Genomic DNA, 24,471 nt, shown 5'->3' on the forward strand with positions numbered 1-24,471 from the left:
ATTTCTATCACAGTCCATTTCGTTAATTCCACGAGTTTTTATTTGAAACATTCCCAAAAGTCATGTGGATATTATGTAGACACGCCTTAAATTTGTTATTAAATATCTGTACTAACCAAAATTTTCGATTATTAGTCTGTATTTTAAGAAACATTCTTTGGCACAGATGGCAGCACAAGAAAGTACAGAATTGGCCCACCAGAGGGAGATAATTGGTTAGCCTACTTGAAGCATCCGGGAACCTCGCCATAGTAGTAGACATGGCGGGTATCAGCCTAACTAAATGATGAAATAAATTTTGTTTGCTAATATAAGAACGTGTTAATTTCATAGAACAAGTGTTGATATTAAAAGACTAATTTAGTTTTATTGGATTAGGACAAAAATGCAGAATGTCGGACAGTCTGAAAATCGAAATATCGATAAGGTGAATGTGCAACTTGATGTGGTAAAATCGTCCACTCCTCAGAGTTCAGCTTCAAGTCCAGCCAAATCTGAAACCGAAACATATTCAGAAGCGCCTGCCAAATACATGACGGACTCTTCAGAAAGCGAGGATGACTCCGTATCCGAGGTAAAACGTGTTTTGTTTTCGCAGAGGCGGTGGCAGTAAGGGATTGTGATTATCTGTACCGCTAAATGCTACTAGGGACATCTTGTACATTGCTATTCTTATAATTCCCTTTGAATTTGACATCATAATTATATTTGTAGAATCATCCTAGATAACTGTGAAGCTAGGAAAACGGAATAATTTTTCACTCTCGATACGGTCTAAGTTGCTTGCCAAATATTCCGTAAAACGTCAGAAAGTCATAGTACATACGTTCGACTGAGTAGTGCATGAAATTATTTATGCCAGCCACTCCTAGACGGTATTCAAGTGATTCTTTGTAATTCCACGATACGGGCGAGTCTGTCGTAAGATAGTTTTCATTGTCTATTTGTGTTTTGAGAAGAGCTTGACCTAAGGTGGCCATGTTACTTGAATCACATGCATCAAGACAGTGTGAACTGCAAAAAAGTGTATTCTCTTGACGTTATTTTCATATGATTGTGTGTATTATATAATTATTTCGCGGATTTGTAACAAATAGTCGTGAACCATGTTGTGTTTTGTGTCGTCACGCGTACACAAATCGTCTATAACGCCTGCTGCGATTCGCGCAAAAATGTTGGTTTCTAGTGAATTACAAGGACCATTGACAGTAATGATTAGTTATAAGCTCGTCTTTAAGCACCACATTACCATTATGTCTCATATTTTTCTCATTGGTGTTATAGATCTTGCTGGCTTGTTTGTGCCTTAGCAGGCCAGACCTGTTGGTAAGTCTTCCACTTCACTGGGTGCAGAAAGCTTCAAAAACCAATCGCTGTGCAGTCTTGAGTGATTCTTATACTTAACATGCATAATGTGTGTGCAATGGACAGTTCGGATGTCATAATAATGTTCCTGTTCTTATTTTTATGTTGAATGGTCCTTGTGATTCTAACATTTATGTGTATTTTTGTATTATAACCTTACCATATAACCTAGTCATTTTGATTAATAGTTTCACCTACTGTCCATTATACAATATGTTTAGCTGACTTAACTGCCGACTAATCGTTTTCAATTTTCAGCTTGGAGTGTGTATAATGTCCTAACAATATAAACAAAGAATTAATGTTAGTCACCAGTGACCATTGCAATGAAATATTAGCATAATTCACATTCATTGATAACACTTATTAATAACAAAATAATATGATATTGCTTTTGTGTTTGGTATTGAATTTGTTATCATGGTTATTTTTGGTTTATCCTATTCTAAATACTATTTAAACTGCTTTTGAAAAATTTATGTGCTTGAACGATGAAACTGATTATTTATTTTTTATTTTTATTGAGACAAAATGAACACTGAAATGATTAAACTAATGACCTATTCAATGTGTGCACCAATAGAAATGTTACGCACACAAACAGATCACATATGTATGAATTATTATAATCATACAAAATGTACTCGCACAAGACAATAATTGTCTGTCTGCTGGCTATTAAAATAACAAGATTATCTAGAATTTACTATTAACGTTTTCAAAACTGGCTTGCTATCAACGCTTTAGATTTAGTTGTTTATAAATATACTAGCTGTTCCCCGCAGCTTCACCCGCATTGCTCCGTTCCTGTTGGTCTTAGCGTGATGATATATAGCCTATAGCCTTCCTCGATAAATGGGCTATCTAACACCGAAAGAATTTTTCAAATCGGACCAGTAATTCCCGAGATTAGCGCGTTCAAACAAACAAACAAACTCTTCAGCTCTATAATATTAGTATAGATTAATTCAACTTAAATGTATATAGGCGGAGATGGACGAGGAAGGTGGTGGTGCTGAAACATCAAAGTTCCTTCTTTCCCACGATGAGCCCGAACCAACTGTTGACGCTGAGATGCAAGCGAGGCTTGAAACTCTATTAGAAGTAGCTGGTGAGTAAATGTATGGATTTAGCATGAAGGTTACAATTACATGATTTACCACCATAGACCGCGTCACCCCTTTCCATCAGGTGGGACTGGTCAAATGTCTACCTATCCTTATGTAAAAAAAGGGCCATATTAGGAGTACACTTATTCAAGGCGACCCATTTAGGAGTATACTTATTTAAGGCAACCCATTTAGGAGTATACTTATTTAAGGCGACCCATTTAGGAGTATACTTATTTAAGGCGACCCATTTAGGAGTTTATAAATAATGTTGCTAGAGCATAATTTGTATGATCGTTGAGACAAAATAACAATTTTTATTTTTTATTTTAGAATAAATCTATTACATTTAAATATATCTTTTCTAAATTGCATGTTTAGTAACAATTTATATTAAAGTCAACAGAGAACAAAGCAATAAATATTAGTAAATAGTGCAGTAAAATCACTGCACATACAAGAGTTGTGCTTGATGTTTTTATCAAAGTAAGAAATACTTTGCAAAAATTGCAATATTATTATTGAAAGAGTATGTTTTAAACTATTTTTTTTTTTTCAAATTTTGAATGTAATGTAATAGAACTGATATGTACAAATAGTGAAAAATTTATTGTATATAATATGTATGTACCTCTATATATTTAGCACAGCCTTGATAAATTGTTAAGGTAGTACAATAATAGAATATTTAAAGTTTAATCACAGAAAAGAATTAAATTACTCTTATTTATATTTGCCTTATTTCCGTTTTTAATGACATTATTTATAGACACTAAAGAAAATAATACATTTTCATTGAGTCATTACTGTTATTATGGTATAAACACAATTTCAATATGAAAATAAAATTCTAGCAATACAAGTAGTGTTATTACATACATTAAAAAGAAAGAAGACAAATTAGATTAACTTTTGTGTGGAAACTGTGGTGATTACAAGCTCTTATTTTTTATTATTTCCTTCTTCAATATCAATTTTCTATGCCTATTTTAATTAAATTAAGATTATGTTGTCTTGTATGTACAATAATATTTATGTAGCTTTGAGAATTTCTATTTTCTAGCACCTTTTTTTTTCTTATTTTACTCTCGTTTATAACAAAATTGTCCTTCAATATTTAGTCCATCATATCTATTTAAATTTAATCTTAAATAGTATCATTTAACATAGCTTAAATTTTTATTTTCCAATGGGATAAATGGTTAGCAATTATAAACTTTATTGTTCAAATGACAAAATTAATTATGAACGATTTAAACTTGAAGCATATATGCCTATTGTTATGTTTAAGTAGAAATCTCTGCCGTGTAAAGTAGTCATTTGTAGTTAATATAAACATACTTGTCTAGGTATGTTTATGTATGCTAAAATTTAGAGGTCATTCCCCCAGGCTGTATAATGAACCCTATTCACATTAATACACACCAATTTATAAGACCTATGTTTTGTCTTCTGTTCTGTTCTAAGATTACTTATACATTTGTATTAAAATATTATGTTGGGTAAAATACATCTTGGTCATCAATACAAACATAAAATATCTATTTATGTGCTGGTTACAATTATATTCAAACCTATTTTTAGTTTGCATATATTCTCCATTTTATTACTAGGCCTGTCCTTCACTAAACTTTATTTGAATTCTATTATTATTTTTATCAGTTTCATCTTCATAGTTATTAGATTTTTCACCGAATTCTACACTTATTTGTAAAAAAACAAACATTACATAAAAAAAACATATTAGTATAACTGGAAATAATCGCACCATAACCATACTCAAGTCTAATGACAATAAAACCATGCTGTTAGTAAATATATATATACAGTCAACAGATTTATTACTATTACTTGATCTGTCTGTTTAAATAATCAGTATGCTTTTGAACAATAAACTCAGAGGTATAGCATGATGAAAATTTAATCCAATTGGAACTCGTGCGAAAATCACTTGAGCTTTATTAGTTTCATATTTGGGGTTAGAATTGTGACGTCACGATGCAACGTAATAACCATGCAGACGATGTAGTCGAGGGCAACCGACTTGTGGTACAAGTCATAAGCTGACGGCACTTGAACTTATATTGAAATATGAATTTAGTTTACACTACACTATTTTATTTATATATGTCACGGCTAAAGGTAGGTGAGAACATAAACTTAAGATTAGCCGGCTAAACTTAGGTTTATTTTCGACGAGGTGTTAATGTTAGTTTGTTCTATCTTTAGCCGGCTAAACTTAAGTGTAACCGCAGGCCCGTGGCTAAAAATGTCGGGGTGGGTAGATTTGGTTAGCGCCGGGCCGGTGGAGGGCTTGAGGGGCCCGCACAGTGCCAGAAAACACTCGCCCTGTTCCTTACATGTATTATAGTAACCAAATCTACCCACCCCGACTCAGGGCAGAAAGCTGGTGGCTAGGTTAGGTTAGGTTAGAACTCTTAAGACCCGCACGAGCCGAGCGAGCGCAGCGAGCGTGCTGCGGCAGCAGCCGGCGAAGTGCCAGAAAACACTCGCCCTGTTCCTTACATGTATTATAGTAACCAAATCTACCCACCCCGACATTTTTAGCCACGGGCCTGCGGTTACACTTAAGTTTAGCCGGCTAAAGATAGAACAAACTAACATTAACACCTCGTCGAAAATAAACCTAAGTTTAGCCGGCTAATCTTAAGTTTATGTTCTCACCTACCTTTAGCCGTAACATATATAACGTGCACACTATTATTTTAAACTATTGTTCAAAGTTTTTCTTGAAGACAGCTGCTTCCAAATACTCGAACATGCAACTTGTGTTTTGAAAAGTAAACTCCTTATTAATGAAAACCCGACTAACTTATTAAAGGTTAATCCGATAACGAACAATTAGAAAATGTACATATTATGTACTATACTTAATTTGATAAATAGCTGATTACAATAGATTACATAGATAAGCTGATGTTTCTTGTTTACGTGTTTTTCATCAGCGATGTGACGACACTTTTGACGTAGTGAAAAATTACAATGTGCTTAAAATATAACATGTTGCCTGTTGCATCTTTGCCATACAAACCACCTCGTAAACATTGTTTGTTTGCTTTTTGTAAACATTAGTTTACTGTTCGATGTTATTGGTATTGGAACATTATGTGACAAGTTATAAAAACCTTATGGACAAGAACACTCCCACTTATTATCCCTTCCATTCACGCTTCCGCTTGTGAGTTAGACCAGTTATAGTAAACACCGATTGATCAGCGATGAGCGCTTACATTACAAGCTCTAAGTGTACGCTGGTCGCTACTACGTCGCGTCTACCAGATGTTTTCAATGTATGCTTACGTGTTTGTGTCGACAAAAAATTGTACGGAATACATTTTCAAACAGTACTGCGTTGATTTGCACTAAATGGAACAAATAAAATAAAATATTTTTTCAACGCTGTTTCACGACTATAAAGCTGACCTTTTTGATTGATTAATCATGTGAAAAAAGGAAATAAATTTAAATGTTTAATACCGTTTCGATAGCAGTCGAATTGCGTTATTAATATCGTGGATTTGTTTTAAAATTTATGAAAATTTACGTTCATATAATAACGTTGTCGCTCCGCCGCCCGTGCAGCGGTCGATCGATTTGGCGTACACTTGTACAGTGAATAATTGATATTTTTCGTACATTTTTCACTATTACACGTAAGGTGACAGTCATTGTTGGAACAATGATATAGAACACACACCTGCCTTGACCTTTTGTATTGTGAGCGCTACGTTCATACACCTATTAACTAAAATCAATTGCTTTCGATTTGTACATAGCTGATTACGACGCAATAATGTTCGAATTATAATATATTTCATTAAATTTCATACAACTGCATTGTTTGGTGTTTAAGGAGCAAGGTATTCTAATAGCTTTATCAATGTCATCATCAAAGTGTTTTTGAACATATTTGCATGTTTGCGTATCAATGTTTAAGCAGCTGAACGGATGTTCATAAAATTTGGCATAGAGATTATATCACTAATGAGAGCTTACTTAATGTACAGGCAGTGATGTTTTGAAATAAGATTTTTTGCCTTTAATCAATCTAGTTCGATACCTATAGGCCAAGATACTGATCCTCTGCATCCGTTAGAACTCGTCCAATAGCATTCAAACGTTAGGAGCATTTAAAAACTGTATACAAACCGGTAAATGTACGTATTATAATAATATGTATTATAGGAAGTAATAAATCTATAGTCTTTTATCTCTCGTACGATATTTGAATCTCGAGTTTATCTCCGTGTTATTATTTGAATGGGTTTACATGTATTGGTTATCTTTAAAGAAAATAATCTGTAGATTTTAAGGAATTAAGTACTTCAGTTATTATTATTTTCTTAACAGTGCATGTCTTTATCCAAATTAACTTTATTCTACAATATCTTTAAATATTATTTTTACTAGTTATGGAATAGACCGACCAACACAGTGGATAGCCAGTGATTGAGTATTGTAGATAATATTCGTGCATATTTCTTATCTGATAACATTTATCGTTTAGTCTAACTATAAATGTTAACTAGTAAAGACTTAGCTCTCGTGGGCGAGACTAGTCTTAGACTTATTTCCCAAAATGTGATTTTTATTTTTATATTTTATTGAATTGTAGTCTATAGTTAAAAATAACTTTAACTATTCTGACGAACCATAGTGATATTATATCACATATAATATCACTATGGTTCGTCAGTTTGCAATCATAGTTTTAAAAAAACTCGTAGTATAACTGTCCTGCACCAATTTTGGCGATCGCGTCACAACATATTATAGATTCGTAAAACTATATCAACTGTAAATTATTCATGAGGGCCGTATCTACGTGTCCTTCGCAGTGCTCGCCATTGTTTCACTGTGTATACTGTATATATGATGAAAAATATGCAACAAAAATCTTTTCCAACGCTACGTAACGTGAACATTTTATGTACATACAGTTGCAAGGCTAAAATTTTACAAAATTTACTCCCAACAAACAACAACCCGGTAAAATTGTATTCACATCACTTCGTCAATTGCAATACAGGCAATCAAAACTAATTATCTCTACAAGGAAACTTATGTGTAAAGTAATTAATTGTCTCCTACAATTATACAACAATGCGGTTCATTCATTTTTAAAGAAAAGGCCTATGTGTATTTATAAGCGTGATTCATTTGTACAGCGTTTAGAGTAAAGGCCGCTATGGGCTGCAAAATGACACCAAATCTCTTACGTCATCCCCTCATTTAGAGAATTGTACACAAGACAGAATACTATTGAAAATTAAAAAATTAAACCTACATTTTTGACGGTATAATGGAGCCCTTTACTTCCTTTATTCACATTTCCCTTGTATCATAACTCTTCATGTCCAACTTTCAGCCCGTACTTCTTGTAGTAAAACGGTCCCAAATCCCTAAGGTTTTAGTACAGAAACTTAGGCGGAAGGAAACCGCCCGGGCATCTTTATTATGCTATCTTCTTACGAGGTTATTTTATGCTATGCGTAACGCACACCAATATCGACCTTGTGTTTATACACTTAACGATTATAATTACAAGCGAAGCTTTGGGCCACCCGACGACGAATAAAAATTCATAGCCTGCCACACAATCATGTAATTAGAAGCGACGAATCAGAAGAAACTCATTGCTTATGCCGATACCAGTATATCGATTGCATATTTTCATGTTGTGATGTTCACTGAAAAATGCAGCGCTATTTTGCACGGCGCGCTGTTCATGCAGTTATATTAGATTAAAACATTGCATTGTAACTTTGAAACCTTCATGTGAATTTGTATCATTGATTCTGCCTCGGATATTGATACCGTTTATGACACTTTGTAGTTTGTACACATTAAGAAAAACGTGTACTGCTTTAAAAAAAATCTTATCCTGTTTTATTGTTCCTATATTCTCACAATGAAATTGATTTATGAACACATGGAATAAAATCTTTGTTAGAGATTTCGACCTGCAATTTGATGATCTAAATCTAAAACCATCAGTGGACCCGCATAGTTGAGCTCCCTCCTCCACTTTTTGTATTCAAATTATAGACCCACTGTTTTTAGACCGCAGTAGAAGTCAATCTCTCAAGTACACTGATTGTAAGTGTAATCTTTAACGGTCCTATATTCTTCTATATGATTTGTTGACACTCAATAGCAGAGCGTTAATCCAGCTAGTCGCATATTTACCAACAAGGAGATAACGCGTCGAATAATTGAGATTTTTACTATCCAACCTATATTTTTGGTTTGGCAAAAATAAACATTGACCATATTATTGACACTGGGGGCTCTTTATTTCAGCCGTACGCGGTATCTGGAGCGGTGTTTACGTCACGTCTGTATGAAAAATTGTTTGTGTATTTGTGTGTGTCCATGTGCACTGAATACCGAGCCACTTGAAAAACGTGCATCCAAATCTGTAATGAGTTTCACACGTTGTTGGGAAAGGGAATCGGCTTGAGGCTTTAGATTGTGTGCACGACTTCGCTTAATTAAATTAGCTTTTGTATTGGCGAATTGGTACTTTGAAAGTGTATCGATGCGATATTGTTTTTTGCTGCCATATTTACCAGGTTATCCGAGTTGGAGCTCCAATTATTGCAAAATTAAATATAAGGAAGCGGGAAGAGTAAATAACCATAATGATTATGTACAGTTAATAGTAATAAATGTTATAAAATATATAAAACTCGCTAAAAAATATAACTTATATTACGTAGTACATAAATATCTACCAGTATGGCTCCGTTAAAGTCTCATAAGTTTCACAAAGTTATCTTCTACATTAGTTGTTATTCCCACAAACATTTTGAACATATCCTACACGGCTACAAGTTATTGATATCTACCGGTATTGCTATAAATATACGCATAGACACTGTCTCCGAAGATTTCATTGGATCATTGATTTAAGTGCCCCAATATTGAGTACACAGATGCGTCTATTACGCTTATATGGTGAACTTTATGATCCTAAAGCCGGGTATCCACTTAGGTTCGCCGTGGTTTGCGAACGCGCCCGCTCCGCAAACAAAACATAATGGATACGTCGTGATCGCGGAGCGCGACTGGAGCACGATCGGAGCACGGCGGAGCGCTCCGGAAGCGGTTTTTTACGCGAACTCAAAGGGGAGCGCAGTTTGTTCGTGGACGCGAGCGTGTGTTTGTTAAGTTCGCGAACATGGAGTGGTCCGATGAAATGATGAGTATATGCATTATTTCATTATTTCTTCTTCCCTTATTCATATTACCTTGCCAAAATTGAGGAGGTTGTTTGTATTCCATCACAATATAATGTATCAAAATATAAGCTGCACTTCCTACTAATTCTGGAGGCGGCATGTTTGCACCGACCGTCTGTCGTGTGTCTACTGGAGACCAAAGCGCGGAATTTAGCGCTCCGACAGGAGCACTGATGTTGCAGCCTAAGTGTGTACACTATGCACGTTCACGTTCGCGGAGCACACATTGTTCGCAATCCACGGCGAACCTAAGTGGATACCCGGCTTAACAAACAATTAGTATTTGTGGAACACGCTTTTAGACCATTTCAGTCAAACCTTACATATCTTGTCTTCTTATATATAAAAATGAATCGCAAAATGTGTTGGTAAGCGCATAACTCGAGAACGGCTGAACCGATTTCGATAATTCTTTTTTTATTATATTCCTTAAAGTACGAGGATGGTTCTTATGTAGAGAAGACGTAAACATGTACCACGGGCGAAGCCGGGGCGGACCGCTAGTATGTATTAAAATCTAGAGGGAATTGAGGTCTTTAAGACTACAAGAAAAAATGTAGATTAGTTGAATATGTTACGGTCTATTTTTGCGTACAAGAACTGTATTTATAGAATAATTCTTTTATTTTTGCGACAAAACCACAGGCGTTACTGCTATACTCGAGTTTAGAGGTCAAATACAAATCTAGGCTACTTTTATCTTCGCCGCAACGACTTTTGAGCTTCTGTTTTATTCCACCTCTAGATATACAATTATATCTATGCATAAAAATATTCATAGACCAGATGCAAATGAATTTAAACGCATGAATTGATTCAATCGTGATCATGGTTTATGAAGATTTCTCTGTAACTGTTCTCGTTCTCCAAGAAGTTGGTAACTACTAGAGCAAAATGCAAAAAAATATTGTTTTCGAAACAAAAAGACGCATTGAAAATTGATGAAATGTTAACAAAACCAATAACCATTCCACCATAAACTGGTTTTGATACATAAATTGCATGCGAATGAATTGTGCATGAATGGAAATATTTAAACAAATATTTGGACAAATAATATTGTAAAATATAAAACACAAGATCTCATAATAAAACTCAAAAACTTGACTAGATATCGCACCAGACAACTTCTCCTTTTATACCCCTTTACGAGATCCCCAAAAGAGCATTTGTTTTTTTGCATCACCGAAATAAGTAATAACGAACGTGCTTATTGCCTTCGAGCGTGAAACGTATTCTACAACCGACGGAATAATATTTACTGTATGCAATTTTACTTTCTATGTATATCAACAATATGATATACTTTAGCGTGCTTTAATCAGCCGATTCAAAAGTTCACATAGGCGAGGTGTAACCTTTCGAGTAAGATTTACGAGCAGTTTTAGTCAGTATGCCCTTGTCTACCAAATGACTTTTTCGCTAACTACATTCCAGACTGATAGAAAGTGGCTATGTGCGATTCCTAGAAAGTCATAGTTACTAGAATCACCAATACAATTCCTATCCGTATATAGCAAAGAATTGTGTAATGAAATTAGTAGTTAAAATCTTTCTCTGGCCAACAACATGCTGCAGACATTGCCTTTCTATTGTCGTTGTTCCTATACTTTAGATTTAATTTATATGATTACAAGAAATTTTGTTTTCTGTAATAAAAGCTTCTTTTCTTATATAAACTTTTTCAAATACATATTTGCATTTGAACAGAATACCTATCTATAAGAGTCTCAACGTATTGATAAAGCTATCAAACTAATCCTATAATCCAAATTTATTTTAATTGCTTCACTCTGAAAAAAAACGTCAACATTCAAAGCTTTCTCTGCAACTTCTTGGACATTTCGCAGCTCTCGAGGTTAGTCTTTATGAATTTGAAACAATCAATACACGTGCCTTCTCACATGATCTAAATGAAAAGTTCATCAAAATAAAATGCTATGATCCAAACGCCTTTACAGCTGCTGACCTTTCGCAATCAGGCCACGCTAAGCCGTTAGCTTGATTGACTTGAGCATCATCGAGCCATTATTTTGGAATTGTAGCATACTTTGAGCGTTTTCGATTTCATACGCGAACAAGTGAAAATCATTATAATTAAGCCATCGATTACTTCGCATTACGTGACGTAGGCAGCGCTGGTAATGCGCTCGTTTGATAGCTTTTGATTTGTGATGGTTTTGGTTTAGGTGTGCTATTGTATGTACATGACGTCATATTTTCTTTTATGCTTAAATTTTGATGTGCTGACGTAGCAGCAATTATGCAAAAATTTACTAGTTTTCTCTTATTATATTATCTGCATATTTGTGTGAGCCACAAAGTGTAATATAAACTACAATACTAAATACATATATAGTATATGCTAAGAATCTATACAACGATGACTATCAGAATATTATAATATAAAGAACGCTTTTGATCGCCACCAATCGCTATAGGACAAACACAAGCACCTCTATATATTGATTTCCGTAGAGATTAACTTGCATGTAGTTAATAACTTAACGTTTTAATGACTACTGGTTCAATCAAAGCTTTACGAGCCGTTTGTTGGGCTGAAGTTAAAATTATGTCGTTACATTGGGAGTATAATATGTTATCTAATGTTTGTAAGCTGTGCAATTTACACACAGTAGCATAAAATGCAAATATCTATAGATAAAACAATGTTACAACATATAAAAATGTTAGAACTCGTTATAAAATAATATCTTCGTATATGGAGATACCATTTTTAATTCGTCGACACCCACACGGCATATATGATATTCTGAGCTTTATACATACTGAACTGTGTTTTAGGTATAAATTTCTAATTACAATGTTATATAATTGCCTTCTATACTTTACGAAATTAGAAACATATTATTGACTACTCCTTGAAATACGAAATAATCTAAAAGGTTAGAGTTTAGATTAAATAAAAATTACTCAATTTATTGTATTGAATATTGATGATCATGTTACACTCATTATTTTCTTCCGTATATTAGACAGGTTTATCATTATCATAATTATTTACCTCGGAAACTCTCTCACAACCTGAACTCAACTAGATCCTTAAACATCATCTATGTTACTTCAATATCCAACATGTTACTGGCATATGCAATTTGACTCATGAGGCATGACACAAAGCATTCAGCTTTCTTCCCATAGATCCTTTCAATATTATTGTAGCTATGATGAACTTTCTTTCCATAAATCCTGTCCATACTGTATCTACGATGCACATACGTATAATATCCACGCTATTACAGGCATAAGCAAGCTATCGGGCGAGGGCAAGCACCTAGCGGACCCCGAGGTGCTGCGGCGGCTCACGTCGTCCGTGTCGTGCGCGCTCGACGAGGCGGCCGCGGCGCTGACGAGGATGCGCAGCGACCAGCCGCCCGCACACCACAGGCACCACCATCCAGAGAAACCGTGAGTTGGTTTTTGGTGATGTTTTGTATAGAATTGAAGTTTATGCGTAATTTTGGCTGTGGGATTTTTGAAAATAGTTTTCTAAATGTAATATTTTAAAGTCGATGTAATTCCTCCCTTGCTAGGCGTAGTAATTTTGTATCAGTTTCAGTACATCAACTTACGTTGAATTTTTATAAGAAGGATTTCTTTGAAACACAATAAAGTTATAGATTTTAGTTGTTTAATTAGAGTACTCAAAGGTAAAAAGGGCTATTTTTAAGTATGACAGTTTGATTTACTTAAAAACTAAAGTACACTGGAAATACACACGCAGGTTTGAGGAATATTGATTTCAGTGTAGTAATAATAAATTTACGTAGGTTTTGTTTCAATATTTCAAACAAAATTTTCTAGTTGTCTTCTAAGAAAGAATCTGCGATTTCTTCGATAATTTATTTCATAAATTATGAATACAAATGAAGTTTTCTGTTGGCAAATGTGTATTAAAAATTCCTTTGACTTAATAAAGTGTAGGTACCTTCGGATGTGTTAACATTATGTAAATTAAGAAATGCTCCGAAATATATATACATTATACAGTCAATAATAATACAGTCAGTTGATCTATGCCATTTATTCTTGTAACGGTAACTTTCCACGAATCTAGATCAATATTTATAGTTTTGTACTTTTTGTACCTTTTAATAGCTGGCATTGACGTAATTAACGTTTAAATTAAATTATTGTTATAAATCATATTCCCTTGCAAATTTCTCGGTCAGAATTAAATATTATATGAGAAACGATTAAATTTAAAATAAAACATAAAAGAGTTAACAGGACGGCATGCAAATCATTTATTACATTGTAGTAAATGCATTATCTTTAAAACGAAGTTTAAAAACATTGCGCAACTGTATGCCAAGCAAATGCAACTTAGAATAGAAACTAACACCGACCTTGGCAGTATTAAAATTAATTTAAAACAAAACAAAAAAAGGAAAGTCACTATGGATTTACCTTTTTGCTCGCTATGTAGGTGTCTCATTGAAAAGCTTTTATTTACGTACTAGCTGTGCCCGCGACTTCGTCCGCGTGGAATAGTGACTGTATAGTAGTTACTACTTAATTTTTGAAGTGAAAACTTCTTTAGCGGCGTTGAGCACTTTTTCTGTAATGGGTATAAAATCTTAAACTCGCGTCAGGACACGTGACCTGATCGAAAAAGCGTAAGACGAATACCATTCCAAAATATCAAACATGCTCAACGTTAATAATCAAGTATTCACTTCTGCCGGCACTCCCGGAGTGCAACCCTTCTTTTTTATTGAATTTAAAGGAAAAACACGTACTACCATAAATAATACAAAGAACTATTAGTAAAATTTATTACTAAACTGAGCTAAAAAATAAAAAAATAAATACCTAATTAATTTTCTACGTAAAATTTATTTTTAGGCACCAGAGGGGAAGGGAGCAAATTTATTTTTCTTCCTTCCTTGTATGGATGTTTTTGTTAATAAATCGTGAAGCAACTGAGCGCCGAGACAAACGTCAAAACGCAAAGGAATAGAATCCGCTATCGATACTAATAATTGACATAAGCGTATGATGTTTTGCTAAGGATTTGTTCACCCTACCAACGACGACGACGACCACAAACAAAATTTTCATCCAGTCGCAATTTAACAAAATAGTGCTAAACACAATTAGAATAAAATATTAAAATTTCCTGTCGTTCTGGTGCTTGGAATTTTTTTTTTTGAATGAATGAATAAATAGATTTTTCGTAGAAACGGTAGCTCCTAGAAAATCGAAAAAAATCTATTTTTTATTAATTGACCTCGAAATTTTTTTCTTCCGAGTACCAGTATGACGGGAAATTTTAATATTTTATTTTGAACAAATTTGGTCTGGATGAGAATTTTGGTCGTTGTCGTCGTCGTAATTTTGGTAGTGTGACCGAACCATTACTAAAATGTGATGAGCTTATGTCAATAATAATTAGCGATAGCAGTTTCTATTCCATAGCGTTTATTCTAATCTCTGCCGTCTCGGCCTGCAGATCTTTCCTGTCTCACGCCTGTAGTAACTAAACCGTTTAGACCGTGCAATAAAAATTAATAAATACCATTTTAAATATTTATAAAAATAAAAAAACAAAGTCATCGGAGCTGCCATACCATCATTATCATATCATATATTATATTATTTTTATAATGGTACTTAATTTTAAAGATCCTCGGGAAGTTTGTAAAATTATTATTTATTCCTTTACATTCGTTGCGTTGGTTTTTTTTTTTAATTTTTAAATTTTAAACTTCGGTTTCTTATATTTTTCAAGTAAGCGAGACCTACCTCCATTTTACATTCCTATATCATATTGATATCTATAAGTTCGTTGCTCCTTGACATCATCATCAACCTTGACATCATCAAGAAGTGGTATCTTTAGGAAAAAAAATTGCCAAGGGCCAGGCCTATGTGGCTTTGAGTAGAGTTCAAAATTTCCAGTGTGTGGCTATCCTCTCGCTCCCATATCCCCCTCTTCTTTAATAGACTTTCAACCCATTCCCTTTCCACCCCTAGTAAATGGGATAACCGATTTTGATGTAAACCATATTATCTAATTGTACCTATATGTACACGTCATATCCTGTCGTTTGATGCTCCATTTGGTTTATTTATCTAACCACTGTCACCCCTAAAGTGCCCTATATGTAATAAACGGATGAACCGATTTCGATAAAACATTATTAATTGTAATTCACACGTTGCTCTTTCATATTTTGATATATCTACCGCTTGAGTATATTATTTGACAACATTCCATTATTGTTCATTCCCACTTTTACCGCTGTAATCTAATAGAAGCTGTAATGGATAAACCGAATTGGATAAAAATATAACTAATATTTTTTCCCACATTCCCACTTTTACCCCTATAAAGGTATAATAAATGGATGAACCGATTTTGATACACTTTATCTAAGAACCAGCGTCGGAAAATATGCTTTAACTACAGTTTTGGGTTTGGGATCGATTTAATAATTTAACCCCTGCTAATTTTTTTTACATATTTTCATTGTACAGACATCACTTTTCTAGAATTTTATTATATGTATTGATGATTGATGATTGATGATTGACCACGCGCAAGGTTACTAATTTCCACTACATCCTCACGCAAATCGCCAATTTTTATTAACATTGAATCTGTTAATAAAAAAAATCAAAAGATAACCGTACCTTATTTTATTAAAAAGCTACTAACAAATAAAGTTTTATCAAGAACTAAAGTGACCTTCTTTATAGTCTTGTAAAAGTTATACCTACATAAAAATAAAATTTCATCATTTTCTTATTTTGTCATACTTAACTTTAACTAATAAAACATGAGTCTAACTATATAATTATAATTATAAAGAATAAATACAAAAGTTACAACTTATCTTTTGTGGGAACGCAAGAAGGCGAAAATTTAAAAAAAAGCTGAAGATTTATAACAATGTAACGAATGAACACAATCACTGTTATCTACTATTACCTATATTAACTGTAATGGTGTCTTGTTTGACATCAAATAATAAACATCTACCCTCACTTATAAAAATTTAGTACATAATATATTCACATGAAATATAAGCGCACCTGAAATGGACTCTGGGAAGATATGAATTATTTATTTAACTTTAAAAAAAAACAACCTCACCAACATCATAATATTTAAATTATGAATTTCCAAGAAGCGTTAATATTATGTAAATTGATTTGATTTTAATGAAATCTCATAGATGGCGCTGTTTTAAATTTGTCTTTATTATACTACTAAGATTCATTATACTGTTTCTCTGCCAAAATTACTTAAATGACGTAGTTTTTATAGTGTAAAGGTAGACAATAGCATGGCTTACTCAAAAACAACATTTAAACATGAGTCTTTAGATTGTACGCTATCGTAGTACAGAGAATACGTAAGAAGAATAAAGGTTCACAGCTCCTCCCCCGCAGGTGATAGCTTGATAATATGTAGCCTATAGCCTGACCCGACCTGTTAGTAATATTCATGCAAAATTTGAAGTCAATCTATGCAGTACTTTTCGAGATTAGCCCGGTCAAACATACAGACAAACAGACGAACAGACAAAAATTCTAAAAACTATGTTTTTGGCTTCTATATCGATTATAGATCATGGATTATGTATTCTTTTAAAAAAATATTCAATGTACAGTTTTGACTTTCCTACGATTTTATTATATATATAAATTTATAAATTTTTTTTTATTATATGTATAGATAATAGTTATTTAGGAAATATATTTCATGTGCAGAATTGACCTCTACAGATTTAATATAAGTAGGTATACATATATTTAGATTCCAATTTCCATGTAACGTTAAATTCGACTATACAATAACTAACAGACAACGCAGGTTACTCTCGTTTCCGTAAGTTGAGGCGGCTACATATTCGGTCCTAATAACATGACTTTTTGTGAACGAAACGACAGCGCGGTTTAATTCGATGGCAACACCATCAGAAAAAAGGAAATATTTTTAACTTTGAAAAAATATTATGATTTACACTATTATTAATACTATTTTAACATTAACACAAAATATAAGACTGTGAGTGTGTAAAAATAAATCCAGCTAGTTTCACATCACACTTATGTTTATAATTAGGTATACGACATGAAAATATATTAATTACCAAGCAATAATCATATAGATAAATACTGAACAAAAGTATTAACAGTCAAAGTATATTATTTTTTACTAACAACATGTAAATGATGAAGGAATAATAATTATCAACGAACTAACCTTCTTGTATTAGAGTCCCGCCTCGTGATCGAATTATTAAAACACGAAGATTTTTAAAAATGTAACCAATGAACACAATCAATATTAGATTAACTGTAATGGTGTCTAGTTTGACTTAAAATAATATACATCTACCCTCACTTTTAAAAATGTAGTATATTCACACGAATTATAAGCGCACCTTATAGGGAAGGGAAGATTTATTATGGGTTAAAGAGTTAAATAAATAACTAACATAATTATATTTAAATTATTAATTTTTAACATTGTGTTCAGTAGTGTTAACATGTAAATTGATTTGATTTTTACGAAATCTCATAGATGGCGCTGAATCAAATTTGTCTTTATAGTACTAAGATTCATTAAACAGTTTCTCTGCCCAAATTACGTAAATGACGTAGTTTTTATAGTGTAAAGCTAGATAATAGCATGGCTTACTCAAAAACAACATTTAAACATGAGTCTTTAGATTGTACGCTGTCGTAGTACACGGAATACGTAAGAAAAGTAAAGGTTCACAGCTCCTCCCCCGGAGGTGATAGCATGATAATATGTTTAAAAAAACCTCACTCGACCTGTTAGTAATATTCATGCAAAATTTGAAGTCAATCTATGCAGTACTTTTCGAGATTAGCTCGGACAAACATACAGACAAACAGACAAACAGACAAACAGACAAACAGACAAAAATTCTAAAAACTATATTTTTGGCTTCTATATCGATTATAGATCATGGAATATGTATTCTTTTAAAAAAATATTCAATGTACAGTTTTGACTTTCCTACGATTTTATTATATGTATAGATAGACACTATACTATATTGAGATACATTGAGATGATGATAATCCGAGATTGAGTTATCAATTCGCCTCTCGGATCGATTACGATTGAGTCAGCGATTCTCGTTTCGGTCCGATCGAGGCGGCGAACTGTGATTGTGAAGCTTTGATCTTATCTGATCGTGTAGCCTCTCCTTAGACCAGAAAGTTGTTTTGGGTGTTTTGTTTAAACGGTTGGGTATTTCAGTATGCAATGCGGGTCGACCGCGACGGGGACGACGCAAACGGCGCCGTCCTCCGTCGGGGCGGACGGCGCGCCGTCGCTCGCGGAGGCTTGTTCCGACGGCGACGTGGGCACCGTGCGCAAGCTGCTCACTGAGGGCCGCTCGGTGCACGAGACGACGGAGGAGGGCGAGTCCCTGCTGTCTCTCGCCTGCTCCGCGGGCTACTACGAGCTGGCGCAAGTGCTGCTTGCGATGCACGCGAGCGTTGAGGATCGGGGCATCAAGGTGAGTGCGGGTTGTAGGGTAATACGCCGTGTTTAAATGTCGGGTTGTAAGCGTGACTTGCGATATTGTTAAATTAAAATCATTCTAAAGAAAAGTTGTTTTGTATTTTTTTTGGTTACATTGAACTTTAAAGTAATAAGGTCTATAATTAAATACTGGGGTAACATTTTTTGCGAATATGCTAGGTTTTAATCTAAAATTACAATTACAATGAGATATAAAATATATTTATACATTCGAAGAGTTATTTTGGTGATAAATGTTAAAAATGTATGACATAGTATAGAGGTGTGATAGCCATTAGCCATTGTAATGGAAACTTGTTTTTTTGTGGCTAAATAATAAGTCTCGTTATTAAAGAAATTTTAACAATTGAAAATTGTCAAAACTATTAGTTTATGACAAAAATTCAATGAATAATCGCTAACAAAAAATGAATTTATTATATTTTTTATCTATAACATTTATCCGTCGCCTTACGTGTATATATTATATTTTTTTTATTGTATAAGAAGGCAAACGAGCCGACGCCTTGCCTGGTGGTAAGCTAAGTGCGCCGCCCATAGACTACCGTAACTGGTTTACGGGTGTTGCCTACTGGTATATACCCTAAAACATAATATTTCACGTACAGGGCGACTGCACACCCCTAATGGAGGCGGCGAGCGCGGGCCACGTGGACATTGTCCGGCTGCTGATCGCTCACGGTGCGGACGTGAACGCGGTGTCCGGCTCCGGCAACACGCCGCTCATGTACGCGTGCGCCGGCGGCCACGAGGAGTGCGTGCGCGCACTGCTCGAGAACGGTGCCAATGTGGAGGACCATAATGAGAACGGGCACACGCCGCTCATGGAGGTATGTGTTGTTATAATCGTGTGATTTATTTGGGAGTATGTCAAATTCAAATTTGAAATTTATTTATTTACAAGCTTTCCACCCGCAGCTTCGCCCTCGCAGTCAAAGAAAAACCCGCATAGTTCCCGTTCCCGTGGGATTTCCGGGATAAAACCTATCCTATTTACCGGGATAAAAATAGCCTATGTCCTTTCTCGGATATCAAAATATCTCTATACCAAATTTCATGCAAATTAAGTTTTAATTTTAATTAACCGACTTCAAAAAAAAGGAGGAGGTTATCATTTCGGCCGGTATGTTTTTTTTTTTTATTTTTTTTTTATGTATGTACACCGATTACTCCTTGGTTTCTGAACCGATTTACGTGATTCTTTTTTTGTTCGATGCGGGATGGTGTCGAATTGGTCCCATAAAAATTTTATTTGGATAGGCCCAGTAGTTTTTATTTTATGAGCATTTTTGTCTGTATTTGTAAATGTTGCAAGTGCAAGTTTGAAGTCGGTTGTTTTTAACGCAGTTATTGACTTGTTTCAGTAGTTAAGGTGTGATTGAGTAACAGACAGACAGACAGACAGAGTTACTTTCGCATTTATAATATTATGGATTTATGACAAAATGTATACATTCCGATGCAAAAAGAATATTTCACAAAAAAATTAAGTACAATAAGCATTTAATCCAATATACGCAGAAATGATAAATCCCTGGATCTGGATATCACACTAGGAAAACCTGTGTGGGGTTAACCAGTGAAAAGATCTTGCTGGAAATTTTTTTAATTTATCTAGAGTTTAAATGTCTTCTGCCATGCCATAAATAATAATATTATTCAGATTAGAGGCAGAATACGGAACTATCGATATTAAATTATTGATAGCGGCAACTATGTATATTATAGATTGGTATAAATGAAAGCTTGTCTTTTATATAAAGACTTCAATAAGCTGTGTGATCTGTTCATATTTGATATCACCTAACCCATAATTTGTCTCACCCAGGCCGCATCCGCCGGCCACGTGGGCGTCGCTAAGATCCTGCTCGAGCACGGCGCCGGCATCAACACGCACTCGAACGAGTTCAAGGAGTCCGCGCTCACGCTCGCCTGCTACAAGGGCCACCTGGACATGGTGCGCTTCTTGTTGGCGGCGGGCGCTGACCGGGAACATAAGACGGACGAAATGCATACAGCGCTCATGGAGGCCAGCATGGATGGGCATGTGGAGGTGGCCAGGCTGCTGCTCGACTCGGGCGCGCAGGTAATGCAGGTTATAAGACGGATAAAAATACACAGTCTAAGGAATATCGTTGGATATGTTTTGCAATTGCTGGATTGTTGAGACTATTTTAACGCTCACAATTAAAACAATACAAATAATACTGTAACCATACATTTTTTAATAACAAGTTTTTTATATAATAATCAAAATGTGTTTTTATTAAACAACTTAAAGTTTACAATAAAAACTTATATACGCATTTATCTTATTGATTGAAATGTACGAAGACAGTAAGTGCTCGAACAAAGGATGATGTGTGATGATGAATAATTTTTTGAAATAAGTTGCTTTGTTTTGCCATATTTACGTTATGTTTTCTAAATTTTCTGTTTATTCCAGGTCAACATGCCGACGGACAGCTTCGAATCACCCCTAACGCTGGCAGCGTGTGGCGGCCACGTGGAGCTGGCGATGCTGCTGCTCGAGCGGGGCGCTAACATCGAGGAGGTGAACGACGAGGGGTACACGCCGCTCATGGAGGCCGCTAGAGAGGGTATGTACACATAACATTTTAGGGTTATATTATGGTGCATATTTTAGTGATGATAGATAGTAAACATATATACGTTATGGATTTGCTAAAACAAGATGTAATAATATGTCAAACTAAAAACAAATTGTAATTTAAGATTCTTAATTAGTACCGAAAGTAGAAACAAGACAAGGTTTCGTACGATTATTTTTAATGATATTTTATACCACCTTTTACGAGTACACTATACAATATATTCTTAACTGGTTGAAACTGTGATAAATTATAATTTTTCTGCATTGTGTCGATCCAAAAGCGCTTCTATATGAAGTCTAGTAGACTAAATAAATAATTGTTTTCATCGATAAATTATAATGTTGTACCCAGGTCACGAGGAGATGGTAGCGTTGCTGCTCGGCCAGGGCGCGGCTATAAACGCGCAAACGGACGAGACGCAAGAGACGGCGCTGACGCTCGCGTGCTGCGGCGGCTTCCTCGAGGTGGCCGACTTCCTCATTAAGGCGGGGGCTGACGCGGAGTTGGGCGCCTCCACACCGCTCATGGAGGCCAGCCAGGAAGGGCACTTGGAGCTCGTCCGGTGGGTTTTGATGGGAAAAATAACGAATTGGTCAATATTGTCTGATATTTATAATAAGATATTGTAGACATCATCGTCCTCGCCAGTTAAACAAATCACTAATAAGATAAAATGTTCTTGTGTTATTCTAACTCATCAATTAGGAAAAAATAAATTTATATTGTAATAATAAATTCCAATAAATTTTATGAAAATTTCTTTGTCACAAATATTCAATTGTGAGATGAAAATGATCACGAGTATATTATTATGTTCTTTGATATGAAATTAGGTGGCGTGAACTTGTGTAATTAGTGCTGTATGTGTTGCATCTCTTACCTTTGTAAAGTCTCAAGTTATACTATTATTGTGTAACACCTCTTGTCAGTGCAAGCTATACTCACTATACACTGGTGGTGACCAGGTACCTGCTGAACGCGGGCGCGGACGTGCACGCGCAGACGCAGACGGGCGACACGGCGCTGACGTACGCGTGCGAGAACGGGCACACGGACGTGGCGGACGTGCTGCTGCGCGCCGGCGCCGCGCTCGAGCACGAGAGCGAGGGCGGCCGCACGCCGCTCATGAAGGCGTGCCGCGCGGGCCACCTGTGCACCGTGCAGTTCCTCGTCGGCAAGGTGACTGTCCCACACTGCGGGTATACTTGCCCCACACTACGGGCAACGGGCACGCGGACGTCGATAATTCATGCTTTTAATTATATACATTATACAGTTGCAGAGTAGCTGTTACTGATAAATTTCAATTCTTTTAAGTTTTAATACTAGTGGTACTGTGTTGTAACAATTTTGCTAATGTCCCATTGTAGATGAAAATTGAATATCGATACAATACTAAAGCTGTTGTATTCCAGAAATATCTATCAAAAAATTATTTAGCTAACATGATGAAGAAGACAGTAATTTTTAAATTATAGACTAACCTGCTTAACAAAATGTAATATAATACGATCGTCGTTTCCAGGGCGCTGACGTGAACCGCATCACGGTGAACGGCGACCACACGCCGCTGTCGCTGGCGTGCGCGGGCGGGCACGCGGACGTCGTCAAGTTCCTGCTCGCGTGCGACGCGGACCCGTTCCGCAAGCTGAAGGACAACTCGAGCACGCTCATCGAGGCGGCCAAGGGCGGCCACACGGCCGTCGTGCAGCTGCTGCTCGACTACCCGCACTCGGTCATGCTGCCCAGAGGTGCGTATAGAGATAAATGACAAATTGATGAAATTATTAATCTTATAACAAATATATAAATAAAATTTGTTAGTTACAGTACAATTTTTTAGCGTTGTATAATGTATAGTTCAAATATTGCATTTTAACCTTTCGTTTGTTATTGCGCGTAATTACATAAGTGAATATACAATTTTTGCTGATGTTAAATTTGATGATTATAACATAATAATGTATGTACAGGCGGTGTCGGCGCGGAGGACAGCAACGGCCTGAGCTCCGCGCAGGCGGCCGCGCTGGGGCTGAGCCACGCGCCCGCGCCGGGCTTCAACCAGCGCGCGCTGTTGCCGGCACACCACCACGCGCACTCGCCTTTCGCCCCCGCGCCCGCGCCTGCCCCTGCCCACCAGCAAGTGCCGGCACCTGCGCACCAGCAAGTGCCCGCGCCCGCCCACCAGCAAGTGCCCGTGCCTGCCCATCAGCAAGTGCCCGCGCCTGCCCACCAGCAAGTGCCTGCGCCTGCCCACCAGCAAGTGCCCGCGCCTGCCCACCAGCAAGTGCCGGCGCCTGCGCACCAACCAGTACCGGCGCAAGCTCCCGCACCTGCACCTACACCAGCACCCGCGCCTACGCCTGCGCCCGCGCCGGCCGACCTACCGCCTAACTTCGCCAAGGTCTACATGGATGGTGAGACAATATTATTTATATTTGTTACATTATTTTTTTATCGAACTGTTCTAAGTTCTTTTTATTTACGTACATAATATTATATTGATTGTAAAAAGAGAAGTAAAGCTTTAAGATTAATATATTTTCTTATAATCGAATGAC

General features: G+C 35.8%; 1 protein-coding gene across 16 annotated transcripts in view; it reads left to right on the top strand.

Annotated features, from left to right (window-relative positions):
- The first annotated feature begins 209 nt into the window (after nucleotides 1–209).
- Nucleotides 210–24,471, top strand: part of mask (multiple ankyrin repeats single KH domain) — a 54,112-nt gene continuing 29,850 nt past the window's right edge. For 8 of the 16 annotated variants that reach the window (XM_089695071.1, XM_089695072.1, XM_089695075.1 and 5 more), the window contains exons 1-11: nucleotides 211–574; nucleotides 2,353–2,476; nucleotides 13,003–13,168; nucleotides 19,008–19,269; nucleotides 19,904–20,125; nucleotides 21,124–21,381; nucleotides 21,742–21,895; nucleotides 22,262–22,472; nucleotides 22,876–23,089; nucleotides 23,436–23,661; nucleotides 23,884–24,327. In XM_089695071.1, the coding sequence (XP_089551197.1) occupies nucleotides 386–574; nucleotides 2,353–2,476; nucleotides 13,003–13,168; nucleotides 19,008–19,269; nucleotides 19,904–20,125; nucleotides 21,124–21,381; nucleotides 21,742–21,895; nucleotides 22,262–22,472; nucleotides 22,876–23,089; nucleotides 23,436–23,661; nucleotides 23,884–24,327 (2,470 nt within the window). In that variant the 5' untranslated portion in view covers nucleotides 211–385. The other 8 variants (XM_089695080.1, XM_089695073.1, XM_089695076.1 and 5 more) reach the window with 4 other exon arrangements.

The sequence above is a fragment of the Colias philodice genome, chromosome 5, assembly GCF_061535455.1.
Source record: "Colias philodice isolate Cphi_HAF_F1 chromosome 5, ilColPhil1 Martin Lab GWU primary, whole genome shotgun sequence".
Lineage (NCBI taxonomy): Eukaryota > Metazoa > Arthropoda > Insecta > Lepidoptera > Pieridae > Colias > Colias philodice.